Source organism: Vanessa cardui, chromosome 8, assembly GCF_905220365.1.
Source record: "Vanessa cardui chromosome 8, ilVanCard2.1, whole genome shotgun sequence".
NCBI classification, from domain to species: domain Eukaryota; kingdom Metazoa; phylum Arthropoda; class Insecta; order Lepidoptera; family Nymphalidae; genus Vanessa; species Vanessa cardui.
This window is the reverse complement of record NC_061130.1, coordinates 12,082,271-12,106,068: the sequence shown is the minus strand read 5'-3', so window position 1 is coordinate 12,106,068 and position 23,798 is coordinate 12,082,271. Positions and strand designations below refer to the sequence as shown.

The window sequence follows — 23,798 nt, the reverse complement described above, 5'->3', positions numbered from 1 at the left end:
TTACGGGATTATTTTTGTCAGTTCACTCAGGTTCTCTAAGGCGCGTTCCAAAATATAACGTTCTCCATTTCTTGAAGTAGGTTAAAAGAGCAACAAGCTTTAGACTCATGATTTAAAAATGTAAGCTGCAGCCGCCGACATCACACATTTCTTTCCTCCTTCCAAGACTAATCAGCCTGGAAAGCTACCTCATCCCGTCGACTGCGCCTCACATTTCTAAATTACGAATCAAATACCGGTGTGTATATTTTCTTATTATTCGCAGTCAGCTGATTTCTTAAGAATAAGAAGTTGACATCACTGGATGGCGTCATTGTAATAAGGGAACTTCACAATACGCCGACAAACCAATTATACAAAAGTATTGTTTGAGTCGCATCTGTATACTGTTTGTTAGTATTTTGATTTTATCGTAATACGGAAGATTACTTTTATGCCGTGTCGGCAATCGTCGCATTTTGATTGGCTGTTTTATCAGAATATTGGAAATGTTAATTAAATGAGAACTGTCTCAACTGTTTTAAACTGATGCATGTGTTTTCAATACATGTCCGCTGTAATTGGGTATTATAGTCGTAAATATCGTGCGTTTCACAGCACAATGTTTGCGCTAGTCTTGTTCGAAGTTCATTTAGAATTCTTTATGTAGACATATGTATGTAAACGTTATTTTAGCTCCACACGGAAAACGAAAACTAACGAGATACTGGTATACATTTCTGAATCGGACGCTATCGTTTGAATTTTAATTTAACTTACACAGGAAAATGCCAAAAAAGTTCTTATTATGAGACCATAGTTTATTTTATGAAGTATATTAATTTCTCAGAGTAACAAAGTAGTTTTTAATTAACATTACTTACTTATTATCACTGATTTGACATTTAGAAAAAAGAAACAGTTAAACTAATGACTCCTTAAACAATATAATGTTACGAAAAAAGACAATTTATATCTAAAATTTTAAAGAAAATTGAAAATCGTTGAATAAATTTGAATACAAAGGTATTAATTGAAAAGATTGCTGAGTTTAATTTATTTGAACTGTATCGTTTATTTACATAAGAATAAAATATCAGAATTAATTTTACTCTTAGCAGTACTATCCTGGAAATGTTCCACTTATGCTCAATCTACATACGTACTTCTCGTTTTACATGGTAGTATCAGAGCACATTCCATACGCAAATAGTTAACTATGGATTTGTGTATTTCCAGGTAGTTGAATTTCATCCGATACACACATATCAACTTACGATTTGTGAATAAACCAAAGGTATCAAATACTACCATTGTTAATATTTACGTAGGCTTTTACACTTACAACTTTTGAATCGTCTTTTACAAACTATATTTTGTGTAGCTACGACCGGTTCGGAATGTAGATTCTACCTGAAAAACTCAGTATGTTAGTTAAATACATACATTTGTTTAATGTATCCTGCCTGGAAGTCTTGAATAATAGGCTTTTTCTTACTAATATTTTTACAAATAATTTGTATTTAATATTCATACCATCGAAATAAAATTTTAGATGTTAAAAGTAGGAAGATCAGTAATCACTGAATGATTACTTATCACAATACCGCTGTTAGTCAACATCAGGTCCACTTTCGAGACTAAATATAAAAAAAAATGAAAGCTTTTAAATCTCTTTATTGTGAATAGAATGTGCACGTTTTTAACGATAGAAGGGGAATAAAAGTGCACGTTCGTAAAATCGGCTTTGAGTTTTGCATGGACCAGTGATAGCCTTTGTGCTATTTTACACTATGCATCTAGTATTTACTATGAGCCGCTCTTTAAAAGACTACGTTTGTTCATGTATTGACTCGTCTTTTTTTTCATAGCATAGTTAATGAACCAACTTAAACAAAGAAAATGTTTATTATGCAAAACCTTAGAATTCCGTTGTTTGAGTTCAGGATTATTTGCTACTATAACATAGTTATTATAATAGATACATTATTATTGTTTGTGATTATCCGTTGTTTTATCTGTATTTTATTTTTGTCTGATTTCAGTTCGGCAAAAATACCGTCCAAAAATCAAGATTAAACATAAAAAACTTTCATCCAATGACGATCTAGAGGCTATCTGTCAGAGTTCACCGGCGCATCCCGCGCCGCACCTCACGTGGCTCATCAATAATGTAAAAGTAAGTATAATATATACAATATTACCTACTGGCTGTCCTAATCTCGTAGGAATTAAATTCATAGACGAAGTTATATTGGTTATTATTATTTTCGTTATTAGAAATTGTACCCTATGTCTTATATATTGTTATCTTTTTTTTTTTAAATATATTAGAAGTAAAAGTAATAAAGAAAACACGGTTTGCGTTGCCGTCACGTGATGGATGTGGGGGGGGGTATGTGGGACTCGGCTATTAATAAAACCTATGGACTTATGACACTATTCCACGCTAATACTGAGCACAGTATAACACACCATTAATTTAAAATTAAAAAAAAAAATGTTTTCGTAATAAAACCATATTTCCATTTTTTAACATCAGTAGTATTGACTGTTCTGACTGATCTGTATATAGATAGTCGTCTTAATCTGTGTGTGGTCTGGATGTTAAAAAATATATCAGTTCTTATTAATTATTTTACTTGAAGACTAGACTATTTTAATTGACTTTAAAAATTTTGCAAAAAAAGGCCTGTGAATTGTTTTTATTGAAATTATATTCCAATAATGTGCGAAATTTAACCAGCTATGTGCATAAACAGCCATGATACATTTGAACACTTAAAGTGATTTGCTTTTATTATATTATATCAATGAATGTATATAAACCAATGTTAAATGATCTTTTCAATTCTTAACCCTGATACCCTGATTCGGGTTCCAATGATACCTCTAACTGCCTCATTGATGACTAGATATAAATGCAAAGGTTACGTTCTGGGTTCAAAACTTCAAACCTAAGTCAAGCTATAAAATCCTATAAATGGAGTTTTCCGTCTAAAAGTTCTCAGTAAAAACCCAAAGGCTGAGTTGGAGTTGTTCACTCTATCCGGTCGCGGCAGATTTGCTGTCCTTTTATCTGATATGAAAGTAAGAGTGAGCTTACCTGTGTTTGGGTACATAATATATCCTGTTTAGTTTACTGGGTTCTCTTGAGATTAGTCGAGACATAAAAATTTTAACAAAAAGAAAAACCGACTTCAAACAAAACACTATTTTAAAACAAATGAATATGCACGAAAAAGTAATAAAAATAATTGCGTATTCAACATATTTTTTAGAGTCTTCCTAAGTTAAATGAAATGAAAAATATTAGACAACTTAAAAGTCGATTAACGATTATATCATGTAGTTATAATTATTGGTATATTTGGAGCCGGTGTCAGCCACGGTGCCCTTGCCCCAACAATCAAAAGAAAGAAGCGATACGAGCCCCTTGATTGATCCAGTATATTATTGTGTAAAAGGTAATTTGTAAAAAACATATTTGTTAAAGTATTCTCGTATTGTTTTTTGATAGATATACTGTAGGGTTTTATTGGCTGACACCGACTCCAAATATAACAATAATTATAACTACATGATATAATCGTTAATCGACTTTTAAGTAGTCTAATATTTTTCATTTCATTTAACTTAGGAAGACTCTAAAAAATATGTTGAATACGCAATTATTTTTATTACTTTTTCGTGCATATTAATTTGTTTTAAAATAGTGTTTTGTTTGAAGTCGGTTTTTCTTTTTGTTAAAATTTTTATTTATTTTTTGATTTTAAGTGAAGCTGATGTTGACTAACTATTTTTTTTAATATGGATAGATTAAGCGTTCCGTTTATATAAGTCAGAAACTACTTCGAGGACAATTTCAAAGGAAACTTGCGAATAAAGCAAAAATAGACTTTCGAAAATGCGGATTTAATACGTCACGCGGCGTAAACTACAAGGATCCCTCGAAAGAGCTGTAATCGAACTCAGCAAAAAAACTTTGAAGAAGACCAAGTATATTTCGTACATCATATGACATCACATCACATACACAAAATTTGATTAAAGATAGTAAGAAATTCTGCCCCATATCGCACCCTAACTGCGAGCCGTATAGGAGTTCCATCACTACATAGTATAAAACAAAGTCGCTTTCTCTGTCCCTATATCTTTAAATCTACGCAACGGATTTTGATGCGGTTTTTTTTAATAGATAGTATGATTCAAGGGGAAGGTTTGTGTATATAATACATGAACAATATAGTAAAGAAACACTGATAATTTTAGAAGTTTGCGATGTGATGTCGTAAATAAACAAATTCTGTAGTATATTTAGTATCAGTTTTGCACCCGTGCGAAGCCGGGGTGGGTAGCTATTAATCGACTTTTAAGTAGTCTAATATTTTTCATTTCATTTAACTTAGGAAGACTCTAAAAAATATGTTGAATACGCAATTATTTTTATTACTTTTTCGTGCATATTCATTTGTTTCAAAATAGTGTTTTGTTTGAAATCGGTTTTTCTTTTTGTTAAAAATTTATTTATTTTTTGATTTTAAGTGAAGCTGATGTTGACTAACTAATTTTTTTTTAATATGGATAGATTAAACGTTCCGTTTATATGAGTCAGAAACTACTTCGAGGACAATTTCAAAGGAAACTTGCGAATAAAGCAAAAATAGACTTTCGAAAATGCGGATTTAATACGTCACGCGGCGTAAACTACAAGGATCCCTCGAAAGAGCTGTAATCGAACTCAAAAAAACTTTGAAAAAGGCCAACTATATTTCGTACATCATATGACATCACATCACATACACAAAATTTGATTAAAGATAGTAAGAAATTCTGCCCCATATCGCACCCTAACTGCGAGCCGTATAGGAGTTCCATCACTACGTAGTATAAAACAAAGTCGCTTTCTCTGTCCCTATATCTTTAAATCTACGCAACGGATTTTGATGCGGTTTTATTTAAAAGATAGTGTGATTCAAGGGGAAGGTTTGTGTATATAAAACATGAACAATATAGTAAAGAAACACTGATAATTTTAGAAGTTTGCGATGTGATGTCGTATATAAACAAATTCTGTAGTATATTTAGTATCAGTATTGCACCCGTGCGAAGCCGGGGTGGGTAGCTAGTTGATTATAATATTCGACTATGATAATTACATAAACATTACCACATTACGGAAGGTGACTCAAATATCCAAATAACCTATAAATAAAAGATTCGACCGAGTATCGCTAACGTGCTCCTCAGAATTGTTCCGTTCCCTTCCGTTCCGTTACTTTGTCATGGATCCTGTGCTCAGAACCTTACCAAACTTTCACCAAATTACCCTTGAAGTATATATTTTATAATAAAAAAAGAATTATCAAAATTGGTTAACGTGATTTTCAGTTATTCACCTATTTGTCGCGCATATACATAATGCAAATTTAAGACTTATGTCGTTTTCACATGGATACCATCATCGGAAAAAAAAATAAAAAAAATGGGACCCCACGGGAAGCACTACCTTTCAAACAAAAAAAAAATTATCAAAATCGGTCCACCCAGTGAAAAGTTATGAGGTAACAAACATAAAAAAAAAAAAAAAAAAAAAAAAAAAAAAAAATACAGACGAATTGATAACCTCCTCCTTTTGGAAGTCGGTTGAAAATCAAAGAAGACGACGTAATCACCACCATATCTCAAACACAACTACATATCCAATCACTTCAAATGTATTCAAGTAAACTTCACAATGAAAAATTTTTGAATCTTCGATATTTAAACACTACCATTATTTCGGATAGCAGCCTTTAGCAATACTCGCATAGTTGCTCTTTTCAAATAAACAGATTTACAATGCTGTTGTCACAATAAATTATGTCCTGTGATGGAACCCGAGCCAAAGTCCGGGATTTTTCTATAAAGTTTTTTTATATAATTAAGTAATTTAACAAACAGTAAGTAAAATCTTGGCAAATGTTTCCTTTTCCTCTTGGTGAGTGATCCAGCTTATTCCATCACGATACTTAAATGCAGGTTGGTGTAATTTCATCAAACACATGCTCCACTTTACTTCTAAGTTCGAGATGAATTATTAACGTAAATGTTTACATGTACTTAGCATGATAACGTCATGTAATGTTTCATGAAACACTCAAAGATTTCACTCAAATTTTGGTATTATATTTCTTGTGATAAATCGATCATAATAAATAATAATCTAAGTGGAAGTGCTGTTCAGTTAAGCTTGGAAATATACCAATAATAGCGACCCGCCCGAGCTAGAATTTTTCTTGTAACATTACTATATTGTACATCCAAAAAAATCACTTCTTGAAGCACTCTATCTATTAAAAAAACTCATCAAAATCAAAATCATCAACAAACTCCGTTACGACCTTCTGTCTCTATAGACAGAAGGTCGTAACGGAGTTTGTTGCGTATACGCAACTGATTTTGATGAGTTTTTTTAATAGATAGAGTGCTTCAAGAAGTGATTTTTTTGGATGTACAATATAGTAATGTTACAAGAAAAATTCTAGCTCGGGCGGGTCGCTATTATTGGTATATTTCCAAGCTTAACTGAACAGCACTTCCACTTAGATTATTATTTATTATGATCGATTTATCACAAGAAATATAATACCAAAATTTGAGTGAAATCTTTGAGTGTTTCATGAAACATTACATGACGTTATCATGCTAAGTACATGTAAACATTTACGTTAATAATTCATCTCGAACTTAGAAGTAAAGTGGAGCATGTGTTTGATGAAATTACACCAACCTGCATTTAAGTATCGTGATGGAATAAGCTGGATCACTCACCAAGAGGAAAAGGAAACATTTGCCAAGATTTTACTTACTGTTTGTTAAATTACTTAATTATATAAAAAAACTTTATAGAAAAATCCCGGACTTTGGCTCGGGTTCCATCACAGGACATAATTTATTGTGACAACAGCATTGTAAATCTGTTTATTTGAAAAGAGCAACTATGCGAGTATTGCTAAAGGCTGCTATCCGAAATAATGGTAGTGTTTAAATATCGAAGATTCAAAAATTTTTCATTGTGAAGTTTACTTGAATACATTTGAAGTGATTGGATATGTAGTTGTGTTTGAGATATGGTGGTGATTACGTCGTCTTCTTTGATTTTCAACCGACTTCCAAAAGGAGGAGGTTATCAATTCGTCTGTATTTTTTTTTTTTTTTTTTTTTTTTTTTTTTTTTTATGTTTGTTACCTCATAACTTTTCACTGGGTGGACCGATTTTGATAATTTTTTTTTTGTTTGAAAGGTAGTGCTTCTCGTGGGGTCCCATTTTTTTTATTTTTTTTTCCGATGATGGTATCCATGTGAAAACGACATAAGTCTTAAATTTGCATTATGTATATGCGCGACAAATAGGTGAATAACTGAAAATCACGTTAACCAATTTTGATAATTCTTTTTTTATTATAAAATATATACTTCAAGGGTAATTTGGTGAAAGTTTGGTAAGGTTCTGAGCACAGGATCCATGACAAAGTAACGGAACGGAAGGGAACGGAACAATTCTGAGGAGCACGTTAGCGATACTCGGTCGAATCTTTTATTTATAGGTTATTTGGATATTTGAGTCACCTTCCGTAATGTGGTAATGTTTATGTAATTATCATAGTCGAATATTATAATCAACTAGCTACCCACCCCGGCTTCGCACGGGTGCAATACTGATACTAAATATACTACAGAATTTGTTTATATACGACATCACATCGCAAACTTCTAAAATTATCAGTGTTTCTTTACTATATTGTTCATGTTTTATATACACAAACCTTCCCCTTGAATCACACTATCTTTTAAATAAAACCGCATCAAAATCCGTTGCGTAGATTTAAAGATATAGGGACAGAGAAAGCGACTTTGTTTTATACTACGTAGTGATGGAACTCCTATACGGCTCGCAGTTAGGGTGCGATATGGGGCAGAATTTCTTACTATCTTTAATCAAATTTTGTGTATGTGATGTGATGTCATATGATGTACGAAATATAGTTGGCCTTTTTCAAAGTTTTTTTGAGTTCGATTACAGCTCTTTCGAGGGATCCTTGTAGTTTACGCCGCGTGACGTATTAAATCCGCATTTTCGAAAGTCTATTTTTGCTTTATTCGCAAGTTTCCTTTGAAATTGTCCTCGAAGTAGTTTCTGACTCATATAAACGGAACGTTTAATCTATCCATATTAAAAAAAAATTAGTTAGTCAACATCAGCTTCACTTAAAATCAAAAAATAAATAAATTTTTAACAAAAAGAAAAACCGATTTCAAACAAAACACTATTTTGAAACAAATGAATATGCACGAAAAAGTGAAAAAAACACTCAAAGATTTCACTCAAATTTTGGTATTATATTTCTTGTGATAAATCGATCATAATAAATAATAATCTAAGTGGAAGTGCTGTTCAGTTAAGCTTGGAAATATACCAATAATAGCGACCCGCCCGAGCTAGAATTTTTCTTGTAACATTACTATATTGTACATCCAAAAAAATCACTTCTTGAAGCACTCTATCTATTAAAAAAACTCATCAAAATCAGTTGCGTATACGCAACAAACTCCGTTACGACCTTCTGTCTCTATAGACAGAAGGTCGTAACGGAGTTTGTTTCACACTATAAGGCTGCTTTTATGTAATACGTTGTAATAGTTCTTATATTTTATTAAAAACACTTATAATCATTAGTTATTACATTAGTTATGTGAACTTATTTCACTTGCTTGTATTATAATATGATTAAATTACATAGTAAATATAGTACTGGACAAAAGCATCAACTTCTATCTAGTTCTGTAACTGTAACGAAGTATTTCGCCTATTTTTACAAACATATTTATGATATGTTTGTAAAATAATTGTTAGTGTGCCTTAAGATATTAATAAATATACGTTTATTAATTTGTATTTCTAAACAACTCATACGATTACGTTAAAACTAAAATCAGTTATTAACACTTACTGCAGTAACTGCTGCTATTAAACGTAGTTGGGTACAGGCATCGAAGTTTTCCTCATTACCGAGTACACCTACTTTTGATCTCAAAGATTAGAGCCTTTTTGGATCTAGGGTAATCAATATAAAAGTAAGAAAGGGTTTCAGTAGTTCCGCGCCGTAGACCGCTTAAGATACCGATGTATTTATGAACCTTTATCCAAAAAAGTCCAAAACATTTCTATGGAGGTTTCTAGCACAGTAACATCAACGCAGCATGGTGACTGAGTCGTATTATTAATTTTATATATAAAAATGCCAATGCAACACGTACCGTCCATTAGCTAGTCCAATAAATAAATGGACCTTTTTTCTTTTTTATTTTTAATAGCGTTACCGAAAATGTAATAATAAAATAAATGTAATAAAGTTACTCGTATTTTAGCAGGTAAGTCGAATTAAACCTTAAATTAGGTTGTCTTTATAAACGAGTTCTCGAACGCGGCTTCGTTTGAAACTGCATTTAAGTTAACAATATGAAGATTGTTAAGATACGTATCGTATCTTTTCTCAGTGTAATGACGTTGTGCATTGTGATAACTCAAGCGAGTAGTAGAAACGTAAATTGTTTTATATAGATAATCAACGCAAATACGTCACGAATTAATTAAAAACATTCTTGTTTTTGACCTTTGCTAAGTTACTTCCTCTTGAAACAATCTATCTATTTAAAAAAACAGCATTAAAATCCTTTGTGTTATTCTAAACATCTAAGCATGCATATGGACAGACAGAGTGTTATGCTATGTAGTGATAAGTTAAAACGTCTAATATAAAATACAACAACCAATACATATATAATACAAAAACATGGAGTTAGTATTTGTCGATAACAGGGAAAGATATGTATATTTTATTTATACTTGATGAAATTAATTTTTCATTGTAAAGTTGGAAAAGAGTTACTACCGAAAACCTAGCCGGTTTTTTCGTTAGAATACATTTTAACCGATTGTAGGTTTATATGTAATATATGTAATTGTGTGATATTCAGAATGAAATGTACCTGAATAAAGTCTGTGTGTTTTTGTGTGTGTGACTGTGACTGCTCACATTATGTTATTTGATCATTAGCTGAGTCTGCCGCTTTACACGCGCCAATTCTAAAACACTTTACCTATCACACAAACTGTTATATAACCATTTTTAACCCCTCGAGGGTTGAATTAAAAAAAGGGAAAATGTCATCTAAGTCGGTTTAGCGGTTTAAACGTTAAGAACTAACAGATAGACTCTTTCGCAGTTATAATATTAGTCTATATTCATTCTTTATTATTAGTACAAGTTTCATAAAATACCCCTAGGAGAAATCTCTTTCTTACCTTTCAAGGGGTTAAATATTTGAAAACAGTGTAATCTCTCCTCATTAAAAACTAAATACTGCTAAGTTTCAAGAACTATTTCATTTTATTTTTCTTACACACTTATTTTTAACTTGAAATTAAATTGGTCCCTTGGAATTAAGCCGGATGACTTTTGTACAACTTAAAGCCTAAGCTAGAATTATATTTATAATTATCATTTTATTTATATTTTGTATGTCGGCTTACGCGAAGCAAAAATACTTATTTTGAAGGGTGAGTCATCAATCATCGACACCCTTTAAATTTCCCACTGCTGGGCTAAATCTAGGCTTCCTGTGTGGAGAAGGATTGAATATATTCCACGCTGCTCCAATGCGGATACACATGGGGCAGATTTTTTTAATATTAAAATCAATAGAAAAATAAAACTTATGTAACGCATATAAAATATCGATAATCGCACTAGAATTAAACGCATTACATTTTATATATAGTTGTTATATAGAAATAACTCGAGCAATGCAGTAATTACTGTACTCTATAACTCAAACCAACTGTTTTAATTTGAAATCAATCGGACGTTTATCACTGCTGTCCGTTTAATTATTTCGTCGCATCGCGTTTCCAACTCATATCCTAAAATCATTAAATGTTTATTAAATCTTGCATGTTCGCTATAATTTTACTCGAATATGTGTTTCAACGTACATTACTGACCTATTAAATCAACTGATCTCACAATAACTACAGTATTCTCTGTATTAAAGAAGCAACCTTACTTAGTAGTAGGACTTTGTGCAAGCCCGTCTGGGTAGGTACCACCCACTCATCAGTTATTCTACCGCCAAATAACAGTACTCAGTATTGTTGTATTCCGGTTTGAAGGGTGAGTGAGCCAGTGTAACTACAGGCACAAGGGACATAACATCTTAGTTCCCAAGGTTGGTGGCACATTGACGATGTAATTAATAGTTAATATTTCTTACAGCGTCATTGTCTATGGGCGATGGTGACCACTTACCATCAGGTGGCCCATATGCTTGCCCGACAACTTATACCATAAAAAAACCTACTCGAAATACTTTTTGTATTATATAAGTTCTGGACGGGCAAATGTGCAGTCTGTTGGTATGTTACCACTGCTATGGCGTGGTTATAAAGAGCTCTTGATAGTAACTTTACTCTGTAAAAGTTCTTTTAAAAGAATAATCGAGTAAAGTATATTTTGATTTTAGATAACAATCCCCTGCATCGCCAATGTATCAGAGTTAGACATTAAAAAAAATATATATATATCATAAAAATAAACCGGTTTCACCCCAACGTATTGCAGCCACTGGTGACAGGAGGATTTGATTCATTTTTCGCCCAGAAAATCGTAATTGCGATTCAGGGAAATACTGCTAGGATTATTGCAACCATTCCCCACGGTCTTGTTTCGAACGGAATTTATTTTAAGTTTATACCTATTTATGCCCTGAATGTTATGAATTCGCAACAAAATACTATAAGTGTCGATGGGCCTAGTGGTTAGAACGCGTTCATCTTAACCGATTATTGCGAGCTCAAACCCAGGCAAGCACCACAGACAATTCATGTGCAAATTATGTTTGTAATTCATCTCGTGCTCGGTGATGAAGGAAAACATCGTGATTAAACCTGCATATGTCTAATTTCATCAAAATTCTGTCACATGTGTATTTCACCAACCCGCATTGGAACAGCGTGGTTGAATATGTTCCAAACCTTCTCCTCAAGAGGAGAGAAGACCTTAGCCTCAGAAGTGGGGAATTTACAGGCTGTTAACGTAACGTAAGGTTTCCTATAAGAATAGCTGTGAACATTGTACATTTCACTTATCTTCTAATGAATAAATCTTAATTTTTCGTTAGCACAGGGCAACAGCCGGGTATTGTGTAAGTAATGAGATCAGATCCCAGTAATCCGTTTTACGAACAAAGCCGGAAACTATTAAATTTTTACATCCCTTCAGTTCTTGATTTATTCAAACAAAACGTCAGATATCGAGGTTGTTAAAATTATACAGCCTACCACTGTTACAGCGGTGTACGACCATAAAAAATTTATAGATTAATGACCATATAAAAGGAAATCGCGCTTTTGGCACATTCGTAACGTTGATTGCGTTGCCAAAATATACACAGTCCACATTTCATATTAAAATTAGTTTCAGTTATATGTTAAGATTAATATCGCAGAAAACATAATAAAAATAATTACAGCATTACATAGGGCAGAACAAAGTCACTTAGATCTTTAAAATTACACAACGGATTTGGAAGCGGTTTTTTTAAAAGATAGATTGATTCAAGAGTCTGTTGATTCAAGGTTTATATGTATAATACACGCAGAGTATTGTAGAAAATGATTGAAAAACTGTAAACATTGTATAATAATACTCTGCAGCATATTTAGTTTTACTTTTAATGGTATATGCTATATAACTTTAATTTAAAATAACAAAGAATAATAACTAAGAAAGAATTGTCTAAATTTAATCTACCAGAAAAAACATCTTTGGCACATAAATTGAAGAAAAACAAAAGCGTATTGCAAGACAGCATTATAATATAGTACTCCAGTCTCCATTTGACAAGGAAATGACAAAACCACTTGTACCGCGCCATGTTTCAAAATACACACGTTGATATCGATTGCGTTCATTTACGTTCCGTGTTAACAAAACACACGCGTCTATTGCTTTGAAACAATACCGCAATGGACAATGAATCGTGCGGGATTCATTCGCTTACACAATTACTGTCGTAAAATTGACGAACCATTTCCTTTGAGAAATAATGATGTTAAAATATTTGCCGAGTCATTTTAATAATAATAAATCTACTTAATCTATGATTAATCCTTCTTCTTTTTCTTATCTGTTACTTGAGATTGGACCACGTACAATATTATTATATATGTGCGGACAAGCTTGTAAATGTGTTATTAATAAAAATTAACCCGTTTAAAAAATTACATTATTGTAACAATAAGAACAACAGCCCTTCAATTTCTCACGGTTGGGCTAAGGCCTCCTCTCCCTTTTGAGGAGACGGTTTTGAAACATATTCCACCACAGTGTTTCGATGCGGGTTGGTGGAATACACATGTGGCAGAATTTCTATGAGATTAGAAACATGCGGGCTTCCTCGCGATGTTTACCCTCACCACCGAGCAAGAGATGAATTATAAACACAAATGAAGCACATGAATTGTCAGTTGTACCTGCGTGGTTAGATCCCGCAACCATCGGTTAAGATGCACGTGTTCTAACCATTGGGCCATCTCGGCAACAGCGGAATAATTGTGGATGTCATCGACGCCTTGCTACAAATAACTGATTTTAATGAACCCATGTACGTTACGTTGTTCTACTGCGAAGAGGATTTTATTTTTTACATTTTTTGATTGTTTTGGTGTTTATTATTACAAACAACTTTCAATTTATACAAATTTATTTAATAATACCCAGTAAACAATGGACTTAAATCCTAATGAATCTTACACTTGATATCTATTTAGTTTACGAATTTGAGCACTTTAGATTATACGCGTCCTCAGCTTTGACAGTCTAACTAGACAAACAAATAATAATCAATGACCACCACAATTGATACGAGTAATGTCGAGACACATTGCTACGACGTCTGTTCGTCACAATGAAACAACAAAGCAAGATAAATTTAAAAAAATACACGTGATCATCTAGAAGGTGGATTTTACGATACATTTTTTACAGAAAAAATGTGTGTATGAATTTGTTACAATAGAATAACATTCAAATCCTTAATCAGGTTTTGACGTATTGGGTATCAATAGATTGTTAATGTATATTTTAATATTAATATCATAAATGTGAAACTCTGTCTGCTTGTCTGTCAATATTTCACGACCAAACCGTTGAACCGAATTTGATAAAATTTGATAAAACCATTTTTCTAGCACATGACAATTCCTCATGACCCTAAAACGCTAGCGAAATAGGGCGACTACTTACTTGATAATAAGTAAAACATGCTGTAATTTTTTTATGAATATTAACATTCGTGTCATTATTTTTTTAAGTGATTGGATTATTATTGTGTTTTCTTTTTTCTATATTTTTAAATAAGACCATCTAGTTTCCGACCTCGCAACGTCAGTACATTTCAGCAACGTGCTATACAATTCTGTAACAAGATACCGCAGACATTTTATATTTAGAATTCAATTAGTTGAAGCTTAGATTTATAGTTAGCCCGTATTATTCAATATAATATAAAATAGACGATTAAAAGACTCTGAAATACAATTCGTTAACTCTTTGTAAAAAAAGGTTTAATATAAAGATTATTTATTTATTTTTATGTAATAAAATACAATAAGTATTTTTATGGACAACAATTTTGAATTCCTCAAAAGAAAGGGATTGTAAATAAATGGTTAATCACTACTTTTATTTTCTGTGACATAATTTTTACCAAAAATTAGTTTCGTAGTTTTATTTATTATTAAGGAATAAATTTAAAATGTTTTTTGTTTTATTTCCACCAGGTAGATGAAAGGCTTACCATTCCTCACGGGACGGTTAACGTCCACCGCCATCATCACGGTATACCGTTATCACTGACCAACTCCTCGTTACGGTTTCCCCTCACTAACCTGCAGCTGTTCCCGAATCAAACGGTTGAAATCACCTGTCTCAGCACCATACCCAGCTACGCAAACCTCAACGACGGTTTTGCGGATGTTCAAAACCATACAGTTACGGGTAAGTTAGTATATTTGATTTTTTTATCTCTGTATTCTGTAAGGGGAAGTTACAAGCTCGTATAGCTCTCTTTGTTGTCAATATATAGATACTTTAATTAATGCGTAATAAAATGGTTTAATGACTTATATCTTTTTTACTAATCGTTTAATTAATCTTGATATTCTTTTTTCTGCTTTATTATTTTTACATTTATTTTTAATATTTATTAGGAATTCCTAGGCCTGACTTGCGTTATAGAATGAGACTTGAACGAAAAGTCTCATTCTATACATATTATATGTCGTATTTATGGGTTTTTTATTATAATCGTATCCTGTTATTACCTAACTGCCTTGGGATAAGTGGTCACCAGCACCAGTCTATTACCTTATTACATATTGATGCTAAGCTAGATGGGCCTATAACTAAAGGGCATAATACCTAATTAACATAAGAATTAGTAACATTTAAATGCTTAAATATATACAAATATGAACTAAAACTAGTTACTGTATAAATCTTGTCCGCGTAAAATCGTGGCAAGAGTGCTAGCAGCTTTTCCCCGTTGAATAGTTCCAATCCCACAGCTGGGCTAAGGTCTCCTCTCCCTTTGAGGAGAACGTTTGGAGCATATTGGCAGAAGTTCCTTGAAATGAGTGACATGCAGATTTCCTCACGATGTTTTCCTTTACGCTCAGTACGAGATGAATTATTAGCACATGAAAATTCAGTGGTGTTTTTCCTGGATTTGAACCTGTAATCATCTTCATATTTATACGGTAGACTGTCAAAATTGAAAAAACGGAAAACAGCAAAAAAGTTTTTAACTAAGGTCACGCACACTATTAATATAATGGTTTGACGTTTGACGAGTGTCATTCATAACTATCAAGCACACAAAGGTAATTAAGTTGGCTTATCTGTGCACTCTTGGCACAAATAAAAGCCATATATGTAAAAAGAAAAAAAAGTGTTGGCTTGTTTTGTAGTCCGACACTATCTAGATATATAATGAACTAAATAAACAATAAAAAAAGGAATCAGTGTCATGATTCAAAGAACATCTGCTGCTATTAGTACTTTTTATCAATTTTGTTTCAGTTAAGTTTTATGTTTCAATGCCTTTGAATACTGATAATGATAATAATTGGGTGATTGGGCCTGTAATTACAAAAAGGCAGTCTTTAAAATTGAGCAATCTCATTTCAAAATAAATTTGATCATCTACATAATTATTTTAAAAGTATGATAAAAGTAAAGTAAGTTCAGTATAATAATAATAGTAAAATAATATGTTTCATTTGTTAAATTAATAACGAGTACTCGGTAGCAACATTTTGTGCTAGTCGATTTTGTTCATGTAAAGAATAGTAAAAATTTCTTAAGGCGCCGATGTCTATGGGCCGTGACCTAATATTTAAAAAAAATAAACACTAAATTAAAGGATTAGTTTACTCATCGGATCAGAATTGCGATACGACGGGAAAAAACTGTAGACCAACAGCAAAAACAACAGCCTGTAAAGTTCCTACTGCTGGGCTAAGGCCTCTTCTCCCTTTGAGGAGGAGTTTTGGAATACATTCCACCACACTGTTCCAATGCGAGTTAGTGAAATACACATGTGGCAGAATTTCTATGAAATAAGACGTAAGCAGGCTTCCTCACGATGTTTATCTTCATGGTGCATGGTGCCTGGGTTTGAACCCGATATCATCGGTTAAGATGCACGCGTTGTAACTACTGGAGCATACCAGCTAGAAGCTGTACAGTAGCATTTATTTATTTGCAAATAATTAAGGTCTTCGTGTTAATAATTCTTATTTGCATAAATTAAAAGCAAAAGAAGCACGTGTTAGATTTTTCCGTATATATTGTATTTAGTTTGTTAAACTTATTTATAGTGATTGCGAGTTCATTCAACATATAATTAATGTAAATCGTAGTGTAACATTATTAATATGTTATTTTTATTCCACAGTGAACGTTATCCGAATGGAACCAGCGCCAACACAGCTACCTGTTAAGATAATTACTCTAGAACATAATCTCTCGAACGATTTAACAATAGGCCATAGTATTATTATAATATTGATTATCGCTGTAATAAACGCGATGAGAAACTATATGTAGAGCCGTGTACATAGTATATGCCACGATTATTTTGTTGCTATAAATGTTTTATAAAATTTGACGTCGTATTTTTATCGTAGATCCAGATTATATTGTAATATACCCATGTTCTAATATTTTATATAATTTAACGTAGATTTAATTCACACCGTGAATAACTTTTCAGTGTTTACTGAAATAGTAAGTTTAACGGATGAAAGTTATTTGAAATTCCAACTGTATGTTAAAATTTATGAATAAATTTAATAATTTGTTATTTTTACGAGCGAACTAATACTCGTGTAACTGGCATCTGTTTAAAATCAACGTTCGTATTTATGTTCGACTTTTTGATTGCTTAAGGTGAGTTAGCACTGGATATAACATTGTAAAAATATTGTTTGTATAAGATATTTTAATGACAGAAGTCAATATCACAATGAGTACGATTTTCTTTCTTTTTGTATTAAAAATGAAGAATTACTTAGTATTTTCTATTTTGCCAATTCCAGTGACATCATTTTGTTTATCGATTTTTATGTAATTTTACTTTCTAATATTATGTTAAGGTATACAAATAAACTTCCAACTATCCAGCTTATAATGAGTTATTTTGTGAAACTGTATAAAACATATCATTTTTTAACGTTACAAAATTTCTTGAAAATTCTGTATATATATATTTTTTCTTTAACCTTAATAAATATGTAATAGTAACGATTTTCTATAAAATATATTATACTTATAGAATAAACTAAGTCAATATAAAATTAACTACTTGTATAGAATGTTACCAAATATAAATGTTTGTAATTTATTATAGTCCAATAGAGCTTAAAAGAATCTATTTGTCGATATTGTATGTAATAAGACCTGCGCACAATATACGAACAGAATAACAAGATGGTGCCACAGTTTATTTGTATATATCCCGTATTTGGACAAGGTTCTAGCAATGATAGAGGACTAGGTATTTGAGCGGCCACAAATTACGATAGTTTTTACCAACAAAATAAGCAGGATGTTTTCGTTCATTACGCTTGAAGATATATGTAAATGAAACCTATCTGTAAATAGTTTGACATGGTCCATTAATTCTTTCTGAAAACAGAAATTATTCTAAGTCGAAAAATTATTATTTTCTTGATAGGTATAAATACTTGTAAAGTTTATATCTACCAGAATATAATGCGCTTGTGTTGGCGTGCACAGATGCAGTGTACCTAGTCCTTGTGATTGACTGTGGTGAAACTCCTACATTGACAGTATATTATACAGATCGTGTGCTCGTATTATTGTGTGCGCAGGTTGTAATGTCTGATATAAATTGATAGGCAATTTTTGAACGAAGATACAGTCATGAAGCATGATTGATATTGATGTAAAAACTAGTACGATTTTTTACTCCTGATTTTTTCATCCTAACACAATGCGGAGCTTCTTTGGATCCTTTGTATATTCAATTTTTCACTTACTTATGTACGCAATTATGAGACTGAATTAGGATGTTAGGGGTCGTTTAACCCGCTAACTACCGTTGCTAGGGAGTGCAAACTACGTTAAAACTTAAGAGCCCTTAAAATCTCTTTTGAATATATATCGTTAAATAACCTTCTTAATTAAAACAAAATATTATAAATCGCGTTCCCGTAGGTAGATACTTCACATGAGTCACATGAAAGCACTTGTACCAAAACAATTAATATTGAATATTTAGTCGTTTTCAGTCTGTTCTTAAACTTTATAATTAAAAAAAAAAACAAGTCGTGTAGCGTCTATATTTTTTTAAACGCGTACGCATAAATTATTTGTTTTAAACGAAAAATAAAATATTAACGTACGTTTGTATAAGATATCGAAAATAACTTTGGAGTATTTATAAAATGTTTTGAGTAATTTAGCTGTTTTCTCAATTCAAAAGTCTATCATATTACAATATAAATATATACCATGAAATCAAAAAATATTATAACGTATCTGTATTAGAGAATTCTATATAAAAATTATTTTGTAGATAATATTATATTTTACAATTGCGATTTACCTTTACGCTCTTAGACTTCATAGTTGGCTCTTTAAATATTATTGATAAAAAATATGACCAGTTGAGTAGCGCCATCACAATACTCTTCGTAATTTCCATTATTAATATTTTATAATTATCATTACATTAAAGTGTTAGTTTACATTCATTCGTTCTAACTGGTGATAACGTTTGAGCGAATGATATTTAATTGTAGATTGTTGATAGTCAAATGTTATCTATATTATTTAAAATATATATAACTAGAAAAATATAGAAACTTTGTCAATTAAAGTTCTTTCGCGAATAAGGTATAATTTTTATAATTGATTTGCAGTTATAATACACTTCACAGATTTAAAAATATAGATAATATTTTTAATTATCATTTTATACTTCTACGATTTCATACAAATCAAATTTGGCATAACATCGTAATACTTATCTTTAATTAATTTTATTCGTGAGAATGATAAAAAGTTTGTTGCATGTAATATTTATTTAACGTAAATTATCTTAACACAACAAAACCACTGATCCGCCGCCGTTAAGAGGCGACAATGTGTTCCCTACTTAAGTTCTCTACTTCCTGTCACTTGAAAGTCGTGAAAATATCCGCTGTCATGTCAGCATAGATAGTACAGAGATGATATGGATAAAATCAAATCAAATAAATTTTAATCACGTAAACTTCACAATGAAGCGTTTTTTAATCGTCAACAATTAAATACTACCACCGTTTCGGAAAGCAGCTTCTAGCGAGAAGAAACGGCAAGAAACTCGCATAGTTGCTCTTTTTAAATAAACAGATTTACAATGCTGTTGTAAATGAGCAATTTACAGTAATTAGTGTCCTATGATGGAACCCGAGCCTAACTCCAGGCGTTTCTTTCTAAAAAGTACTCTTTTAATGAATAATATGATTTATTTATTAATTTAGTCTTAATAACTCTTTTATAGAATTAAAAAAAAATAAACTTCAAAATGTTTATCGAAAAAATGTCGTCACGATCATTTGGTTGAAACTTTGGATAACAATAGTCTGTAAAACGGTTATAATTGATAGCTACTGTTTAAAAAAAACTGATAATTTTATACCAATGTACGTTGCGTACTGGTCTTTTTTTGTTCAGTAATGCTGGCTAGGTTGGTGAGTCTGGTTTTGTGTGTAGACTCCATTAGAGTGTTAATGAATTTTGGAGAAACGTGAATGCTATTTAAGTGGATAGAGTTAACTGATATATCTTGTTAAGCTATTGCATTTATTTTTATTAAAAAGGGAAGGCTGTTCATGTAATTAGCCACCTGAGTGTAAGTGGGCACTGTTTCTAATAATTCTCATTGGCTAAAAATATAAATCCTTAATTATACAAATCAAATTGCTGCCAAACATGGCACTTAAACTTTTATGTAATTTATGTTTCATAACTTATAAGTGCGAACTCCCTAGAGAGTCTAGGACAGAACGTATATATAAACATAGATGTAAAATATAAATATTGTTTGATTCTACTTACTATGATATTGAGAAATATCACATAATGTCAATTAGAGAAAAAATTTAACCACTTTATTGTATTAATTCTGTCGTTGTATGCAGATTTAAATATCGATATGTCCGAAGGGTTGTAAGTTAACTCAAAGTAACACAAACTTCATTTAAGAAATCCCGGGCACGTTTTCAAACGCTTTCACAAAGTTGTATTCCTTCAAAGAGAATTAGCGTCCTTCAAACGTAACTGCGTTATTTTCTTTCATGATGCCGAGTGGAACGAATAACATAAATGACACGCGAAAGAACGAGATAGATAGAATAAATCTATCCATTCATGGCGCTACTGATGGTCGTTGCATAGCAAATCATGTTAGGAATAATGGCGTAACTAAAACATATCATATTAGGATGTAAAATTATAAGGATATATAAATGTTGTGCGAGATGGCTTCAAGCTTGTATTAATGAAAAAATATGCATAATTTTTTAGCTCTAGTTTCATGAGTGGCTTTCATCGTCATTTTCATACTTATAATTTGTATACATCTATTAGTACGACTTAGGGGTCAGATGTATGAAATGACAGGAAACGGCAGAGAGTCACCCTGTGTGCATAAGTACCATTTTTTATGTCACTATTTTAGCTTGCTTGTGTGCGTATATATATATATAAAAATATTTTGTATTTAATTTTACAATTTTTTTTATTATTTTCCAATAAATGAGGATCTACTTTTTTGCTCTTTATTTGTAAATATTTTCAGAATAATATCACACTTTAAGAAAAGCCCAAGGAAAAAAGTTTCATGAAATGCGACTTCGCATTAAATTACCTACTACAATTTCATTTCCGTCATGTTTCTCGTAACTTCCGTCATGCATAATTAATGTTGGAATTTTAGTTTATAGCCAACTAAAGTTTGTAAAAATTTTAATCACGAGACAGTACATTTTAATTTGGTAAATTCTTATTTTAATTAAACACATGCCAAATGTAACAGAGGCGGACAAATTGTTTGCAAAGTTTTAAGCAGGTCAATGACATTTTTAGGGAGCTGTTTTTATGTCGAGATCTTTAAATATTTCAGTCAATACATACATTCATAAATCTTAAAATAGTCAATTATTTAGGTACATTTTTTACTAAAACCTACCTATAAATCTTAATTAATAAGACCTATTAATATCTTGACTTATAGTCCAATTCAAACAAACTGACATACATCTGAAAGTGTGGTAATTTTTCAATTCTATATAATTATGAAGAACATAATTAAATACTTAATAAAATGTATATTAGACTATTTATATGTATAGTAGTCGCTCAAAATAAGTACACAAAAGAAACGACTCAATTATATTTGTGCGAGTGGCATTCGCCAAGCGTCATACGCGAGTAAGCCATACGTCATATTACGTCACACGTCATATGTCATACGTCATGCTAGTATACTTGTACTCAGTGATCTATAGATCGAAGTGGTCTCAGATTCCATAATCTTTGCAGACATATATAATTAAAAGCTTAAACATATAATGTATATATAAATTATTTTACATTATATACTTTAATATATCGCCGCCGTCACAGCAGTGATTTCAGAATAACAATGCTGTTATTATAATCCAAATAATTTATCCGTAATATGATGTTATGAAAATTGACAAAATTTCGTGAAACTACGTCACTAGTGAAATTATAATACCACGGCCTTGATACCCCGTGAAATGTTTGTATATAACTAATAGTGTGCTTATATAAAAAGTAGTAACTGGTCAAAGGCCTTCTTTACTATTCATAAGATTTGTGGTTTATTCCACTTTGCTTTGCTGCGGGCAATATGTGTGGAATATTTCTTCCAATCTGTGTAGATAGTGGTATATGATTGAAATGTTTTTAACTTATTTTGGATTATACATACAATTAGGTATTTATTTGTTATGTAGTCCTTTACATTATCTTTATTAAAAGAAAATTATTTGCTTTAACTGTATGAATGTAACACAATGTTTGCGGTCCCCAGAGGTCTCTTAACATACAGAGACGGAAACATTATTTTACTTCTTTACTAACGAGGTACGCAAAATGATATTTTTGAAAATTATTATCTGAAAATTCTGCTTAATGTCGTTTTAATTGAGCATTAATTGTATCTTTCCTTAGACTTAATTCCCTGGCATTTCTACCCATTCATAGTTCGTGAATATTTTGTATTAAAATAAAATATAAATATAGAATTACATATCTTAATTGTGAGAAAATTCATGCAGGCTATCGATGTCTTCCTTATTGCTATACACTCTTATATAAACCTTATTGTAAGTTAGACTATAGTTAGTTGCTCAGAACCGAAAGTACTGTAGAAATGGCATAAGGTCTGGCGCAAATATAATTTTACTGCTAAATATTATACTACTGAAACTAGATGAAAACCCGGCTTCGCTCGTATATTATAAATAGAACAAATGCGAAACAAATGCGGTTTCTCATTTATTTTTCAAGTAACACATAACTTTTTCATGAACGTAAATAAATTGTTAAGCGTCTATGACGTCATACGTAAACGTTAAGCTGCCCATTGAACTGTCACGTCATTAAATTTCATTGATTGAATTATAATTGTGGACAGATAATTGTGAAAGTTAATTTGCGTCTATCGTAGAAATGGACGAAATAATTAATATAAATATAATTAGCCTCATCATTTACTATATACTTCAAAAGGGTTCATTATCTTTGCGTCTTAACAAATTATGATTGATACCATTTCTAATTTACTCTCTGTCCTGAGTTTATTCACCATATTTGTGGTGATGAGAATTATTTTTTCGTTGTTTTGTACTGCTGTTGTTTGTCAATTAAGGCATTACATAGTCACATTGCTTGTACTTGTGAAATAAATGTATTATATATAACCAATAAGTTAAACATACATATATGTATAAAGGTCTTTGCGAATGCAAAACATGTTCTGTTTAAAATTATAAAAGAACATTATAATGATGAGCAAGTATATTTAATAAGATTATGAGTGTGTTTCAAAAAAATAACATATTATTAAGACTCGTGAAGGCCTCCGGTTATGTTTTGTTTTAAGTTATTTTTAGT

At 31.4% G+C, this 23,798-nt stretch overlaps 1 protein-coding gene across 1 annotated transcript in view; it reads left to right on the top strand.

Annotated features, from left to right (window-relative positions):
* LOC124532032 overlaps positions 1–19,144 on the top strand; it is a 140,948-nt gene extending 121,804 nt beyond the window's left edge. The window contains exons 6-8 of the mRNA XM_047106658.1: positions 2,025–2,158; positions 14,864–15,080; positions 17,041–19,144. Of these exons, the coding sequence (XP_046962614.1) occupies positions 2,025–2,158; positions 14,864–15,080; positions 17,041–17,192 (503 nt within the window). The 3' untranslated portion in view covers positions 17,193–19,144. The remainder of the gene's footprint in view (positions 1–2,024; positions 2,159–14,863; positions 15,081–17,040) is intronic.
* The last annotated feature ends 4,654 nt before the right edge of the window (positions 19,145–23,798 follow it).